The sequence below is a fragment of the Musca domestica genome, unplaced genomic scaffold (genome assembly GCF_030504385.1).
Source record: "Musca domestica strain aabys unplaced genomic scaffold, Musca_domestica.polishedcontigs.V.1.1 17, whole genome shotgun sequence".
Lineage (NCBI taxonomy): Eukaryota > Metazoa > Arthropoda > Insecta > Diptera > Muscidae > Musca > Musca domestica.
In genome coordinates this window covers 726,639-733,178 of record NW_026712230.1, presented here as the reverse complement: position 1 = coordinate 733,178, position 6,540 = coordinate 726,639, and the positions used below count along the sequence as shown (strand labels likewise).

General features: G+C 30.0%; 1 protein-coding gene across 2 annotated transcripts in view; it reads right to left on the bottom strand.

Moving 5' to 3' along the window:
* Window positions 1-1,504: 1,504 nt before the first annotated feature.
* LOC101897984 (zinc transporter ttm-1) overlaps window positions 1,505-6,540 on the bottom strand; it is a 28,381-nt gene continuing 23,345 nt past the window's right edge. For both annotated transcript variants that reach the window (XM_005188493.4, XM_020038547.2), the window contains exon 10: window positions 1,505-6,481. In XM_005188493.4, the coding sequence (XP_005188550.2) occupies window positions 6,372-6,481 (110 nt within the window). In that variant the 3' untranslated portion in view covers window positions 1,505-6,371. The remainder of the gene's footprint in view (window positions 6,482-6,540) is intronic.

Sequence of the window (6,540 nt, the reverse complement as noted above, 5' to 3'; positions counted from 1 at the left end):
GGTGGTCTAATTTGAAGTGATTGTTGTGGTGGTCTTTTCCCTTGGAAGTTTTGCATAGGTCTTGGTCTGTTTATATAATTTATGTTACGAGTTCTTATACTGTCGTCAACTTCCATTGGTTGGGGTGGTTTAGGAGCAAAAGGTCTAGGTGGTGGTTGTAGGTTATTTTGGAATGGGTTAATTTGGAATTGATTATTTCTTGACTGATTGTTTTGGAATGGGTTAGGTTGGAATTGGCCATTTCGTGATTGGTTATTTGGGAATAGATATGATTGGAATTGTCCGTTTCTTGTCTGAAAATTTTAAAATTAAATCTTATAAACTAATTTTAATAAATTTTTATTTGTATGAATTTGATAAGTCGTTATTTTAATTTACCAGGGTTGTTTTTATAATTATGGTTTTGAATTGTCTCTTTATATATTCAGTTTAATGAAAATTATTCTTTTCTTCTTGTGTTATTTAATAATGTTTAAATTAAATTGTTTAATAATTGTCCTAAAATTGGAACTTAAAAATAAATATTTTAAGCTGCATCCCACCGCTGGTGCCGATTTTGCCCTTTTTGCGACTGCTACTTGGGATCTTCTTCCAGACACTTATGAGGATGTCCTGCGTTGAAAAACTGCAAGATTTAGAGTTCCGGGTTGCTGTGTCACGATATTTTTTTTAATGTTCGGTAATATGCTTCTTCACTTTCTTTTTTGTTTAAAGTCGAAGCAAATAACTAATTTGAATTAGTGGTGTTTCTTTTATTCACTTGATATTTTTTATTGCTCTTTTGCCAGTTAGCGATTTATTTATATTGTCTTTTACTTGTTAAAGTTTTAGAATGTTTTAGTTATTTTATTAGTTCACTAAATTTCACTTACGTATCTTAATTTTTTTTTATTATTATTTGTTTTTTTTGTGTTACGAGTTATTAGTTATATTTCTTTCTTAAATTTAAAATGTATTTCTTTTGAGTTTAAGTCATTATAAGTAACTAATATATTTTTAATTTTTCAAACATAAATAAATATATATATATATATATACATATATATATATATATATATATATATATATATATATATATATATATATATATATATATATATATATATATATATATATATATATATATATATTTTTTTTTTTTTTTATTGCTATTTTTTTAGCCGGTTAGTGATTTATTTATATATTCTTCACCTGTTAAAGTTATAGAATGTTTTAGTTATTTTATTATTCACTGAAGTTTCTTTATATGTTCTTTATTAAAAACTTTTTGTTTTTTATTTTATTGAATTAATTTTTTCATTTATTTTTCACTAATTTTTTTGCATAATTTTTTTAATTTGAAACACCGTTTTATCGCGATATACACTTAGCTGAACCCTCGAACGTTGGGCGCCAGTTAATAAAACATAACTTTCGAACGTTGGGTGCCAGTTAATAAAACATAAACTTTATTTTATTAAAAAAAAATAATTTTTATTATGTTTTATGGGAGTGAACCTCCTTTATTGATTTATATTTAACAACTGAAATAAACTTATAGTTACATTTGTCATTATGGTTATGATTATGTTTACTTAAATTACAAAGAAATCACCTGATGTGATAGCAGACATGGTGTCAGCAAATTTTGGTGAGAACAGATATAAGAACGGATGCTCGTGTTAATGCAAGTATTGTGGGAAATGCTTATTTTTGTTTATTACAAGAAATGTTAATATTTTTAATGTTAACTGGCATAAACAGCTAACAACAACATGCATGCACAAGTGAAGCTAATGCAGTCGTTAGGCACAAACAAGTAGTTAATTCGCTAAATTTGCTTATTTTGCTAAATTAGTAAAAGTGTGTTTCGAAACAGACAGGAACTTGTATTAAGTTACTGTATAATATTTTCTTTCATTTGTTCTACAATGTTTTCAATTTCTTCTAAATTTATTATATGTACTAGTATATCAGTTTCCTTTACTATGTCTTGTGGTTTTTTACTAATGTCTATATATCCAGATTGTTCAGTCAAATGTGTTGTTGTCATTGTTGTTTGTATTGTTGGTGTCAGGGTCATTATTATTAGGATTACCCAGATCTGTAAATTTTAATGGTCGTTTAATATTGATAGGATGAATATTTTTTAATTCTGCTTTTTTATATTTAGGTTGCTCTTTATGTCTGAGTGCTTTATATTTCTTTATGTATCCTTTTCTATTTTCTATATATTCTTTCCTAGATCTGTTTAATTTATCTATTGTTTTAATTTTATTGTCTTCAATATTCTTTTTTACTTTCATTTTATCGACTTTCTCATGTTGGATCTCTTTAGGTGGATATTTTGTTACCGAATGATATCTCTCATTATAATTTCTAATTGCTCTTTGAATAAGTTGTCTAATTGGTATGTCTTTATTTCATTTGTATAAGATTCCAAAATTTTTCTGCAATTGTATTATGTAGACGCTCTATGTCTGCATTTCCTGTATGACTGTTTGGCTTTGTAAGATGCTCTCATTTTGTAAAAATTCTTTTAATCTTATGGAATTAAATTCATTATCTGCTACTATCTTTTTTGGTTTACCTATTCTTATAAAATGTTCCTCTAATTTTTCTATAATGGTTACAATATTTCTATCATTTTGTGTATAATATTGAAAGGAAATGGAATCCTTTCATTACGTTGGTATCCATATAAATAATTTCATTTTTAGTAGGAGTTTCTGTTTTATTAAATTTTGCTTTAATGGGATGCCTATCGTATTTTACTTCTTGACATATATCACATTGATTTATTACAACTTGTATTAATTCTTGTAATTTTGGATGATATATTTTAGTTTTAATATTATTGTATGTCTCAATAATTCCAGAATGTATACTTTCTCTAATATGGTATAAAGATATTTGTTTTATGGCTTCGACTTCAGTTTCAATATCTTGTGCTCTCATTGTAAATTTTTCGAATTTTAACTGCGTATTATTTGAAAACATATCTATTAATTTTTGTTGTACAATATTGCATTTAGAATAGCTTAATTCAGAATAAATTCCTACCTTTCCTTTTGTTACATATTTCCTAAATATTTCACCCATTATTTCAAAATCTGATTCTGATATGAAAATTATTTTCTTTCCATGGATAGTTTTTAATTCTTCCGTTTTATTATTAGTGATAATCAGTTGAGTCCTATATTTATTAACTATATCTTCCTTTATAGCAAAATGATTCATTAAATTTTCTTCGGCTGAATGAACTGTTACTAAGGTTAAATTTTCTTCTACAGCATTTATTATATTCTCAATTGTTTCTATATCTATTTCATCATGTGTTTGTGATGATATTTCATCATGCTCTTCATTGTTAATATCTTTGTTTTGTTCAATTCTACTTAAAAAATCTGCTACGTTATTTTCTTTTCCTTTAATATAATCTATGTTGAAGTCATATTCTCCTAACTTAAGTAACCATCTTTGATGTCTTGGAGAGATGTCTTTTCCTTTATATTTAGAATGTAAATATTTGATTGGTTGATGATCTGTTAATATTTAAAATTTCCTTCCATATAAGTACAGTCTTAAATAATTTACGCTCCATAGTATAGCTAAGAATTTTTTTTACCAGTCGCTGAGTAATTTCTTTCATGGTTATTTAATGTCCTAGATACAAAACAAAATGGATGTCCTTCTAGTGAAAGAACAGCGCCAATTGCATAATTTGATGCATCTGTAGTTAATGTAAACTTTTTCTCAAAATTGGGATATCTCAAAATTGGACGTGAGCTGATAAGCAACTTTAATTTCAATAGGCTTCAATATATGTTGGATCTTTGGTATTAATTTTTATTCCCTTTTTAGGTATTTTGTAATTGCATAATTTGATGCATCTGTAGTTAATGTAAACTTTTTCTCAAAATTAGGATATCTAAAAATTGGACGTGAGTTGATAAGTAACTTTAATTTCAATATATGTTGGATCTTTGGTATTAATTTTTATTCCCTTTTTTAGGTATTTTGTAATGGGTTGTGCTACTTTTGCGTAGTCTTTAACAAATTTTGTATAATATCCCGTTAGTTCTAAAAAAAACCACCCGATATTTTGATATTTTAGGTACAATATTCACCGAAATTGCTTGAAATTTCGTATTTGAAGTTCCTAATAGGCAGAAAATTGTCTATGCATGTCCAGGTCTTAGTGTAGCCCCAATATGACGGTACCTACATTGTTCACCGCATTTTTTATACCCTCCACCATACATAGTATGTAGGGTATATTAAGTTCGTCATTCCGTTTGTAACTCATCGAAATAATAATTTTAGACCCAACAAAGTATATATATTCTTGATCAGCGTAAAATTCTAAGAAGATGTAGCCCTGTCCGTCCGTCTATTGTAATCACGCTACAGTCAAAACGAATAAAGATAGGAAGCTAAAATTTTTGCACAGATCTGTCTTTTGTCTGCAGGCAGGTCAAGTTCGAAGATGGACTACATCGGTCTACAATATCGTATAGCTCCCATATAACGGTACCCCTCGATATTCGGTATTTTGATGATTTTAGCCACATATTTCAACGGAATTGTCTGAAATTCTACACAAGGAGTTCCTTGTGAGCACTTTACCCCCTGAAAGAGAATTGTCTATATAGGTACACGATATCGTATAGCCCCCATATAACGGTACCCCCGATATTCGGTATTTTGATGATTTTAACCACATTTCTCAATGGAATTGTCTGAAATTCCACACAAGAAGTTCATTGTGGGTATTTCACCCCCTGCAAGATAATTGTCTGTAGTGGTCCACGATGTCGTGTATTTTGATGATTTTAGCCACATTTTTCAATGGAATTGTCTGAAAGTCCACACAAGGAGATCCTTGTGGGTATTTCACCCCCTGCAAGATAATTGTCCATAGTGGTCCACGATGTCGTATAGCCCCCATATAACGGTACCCCCGATATTCGGTATTTTGATGATTTTAACCACATTTCTCAATGGAATTGTCTGAAATTCCACACAAGAAGTTCATTGTGGGTATTTCACCCCCTGCAAGATAATTGTCTATAGTGGTCCACGATGTCGTGTATTTTGATGATTTTAGCCACATTTTTCAATGGAATTGTCTGAAAGTCCACACAAGGAGATCCTTGTGGGTATTTCACCCCCTGCAAGATAATTGTCCATAGTGGTCCACGATGTCGTATAGCCCCCATATAACGGTACCCCCGATATTCGGTATTTTGATGATTTTAACCACATTTCTCAATGGAATTGTCTGAAATTCCACACAAGAAGTTCATTGTGGGTATTTCACCCCCTGCAAGATAATTGTCAATAGTGGTCCACGATGTCGTGTATTTTGATGATTTTAGCCACATTTTTCAATGGAATTGTCTGAAAGTCCACACAAGGAGATCCTTGTGGGTATTTCACCCCCTGCAAGATAATTGTCCATAGTGGTCCACGATGTCGTATAGCCCCCATATAACGGTACCCCCGATATTCGGTATTTTGATGATTTTAACCACATTTCTCAATGGAATTGTCTGAAATTCCACACAAGAAGTTCATTGTGAGTACTTTTCAGACGTAGATTTGTCTCTATAGGTCCACAATATTGTATATAACCCCAATATATCGGCAACTTACGATATTCGGTATTTTTACGATTTTAAGAGAATTTTTAATTGATTTAATTTTTTTGAAAATTTCCTAATTCGTTCCAAATGGTGGAGGATATTCAAAGTCCGGCCCGGCCGAACTTACTGCTTTTTTACATTTTTTAATGTTTCGTATTTGAATATTGTAATGGCTTATGACAAAAGTTGCTTATGCATGTCCACGTTTTCGTATAGACCCCAATAAAACGGCTATATTCGGTATTTTTAAGATTTTAACAGAATTTTAAACGGATTTTATACATATTTTTTTTCTTAATTTCCAAAATTTGTTCCAAAAAGGAAAATAAAATAAAATTAAAAGTACGGCCCGGCCAAACTTAGCTGCATTTTTGTATTAAAGTGTTTTTATTTGTCTTTTTTCTTTAGAGTGCATGTATGTATTTCAGTCACGTTCTTATATTATATGACATTATAAAAAATATATATTTAAAATTCATTGTCTATTAACCAGTCTGTTTTAACAATTAAATAACATATGTACGTATATTGATGACTTAGGCGTAAATTTCCTAAAATAGTTTCCTTTGGTTTTAATTTTGAACAAGCGGTGAATAGAGATACCAGTCAGCATTTTCCTAACCCACTGGATAATTTTGGGTTTCTGTACAATTCATTCATCTGCTTGCTCAAAAATGACGGGATGCTAACACATACATAATGGCATCAGGCCACATGTACTTGCTGTGTCTATAACAACATCAATTATGAGGTAACACGTTCTATTTGTATGGTGCTATGTTTAATTTTGTACTTTGAATTGCTGGCCAATTGTGTGGCCTTCTCTAGGACCGTGTTGCTGTCGGCTAGAAAATCTGTTAGCGAAATTACAAAGAGTAAGGATTTTATAATTTACCATGAAGGATGAATGGGA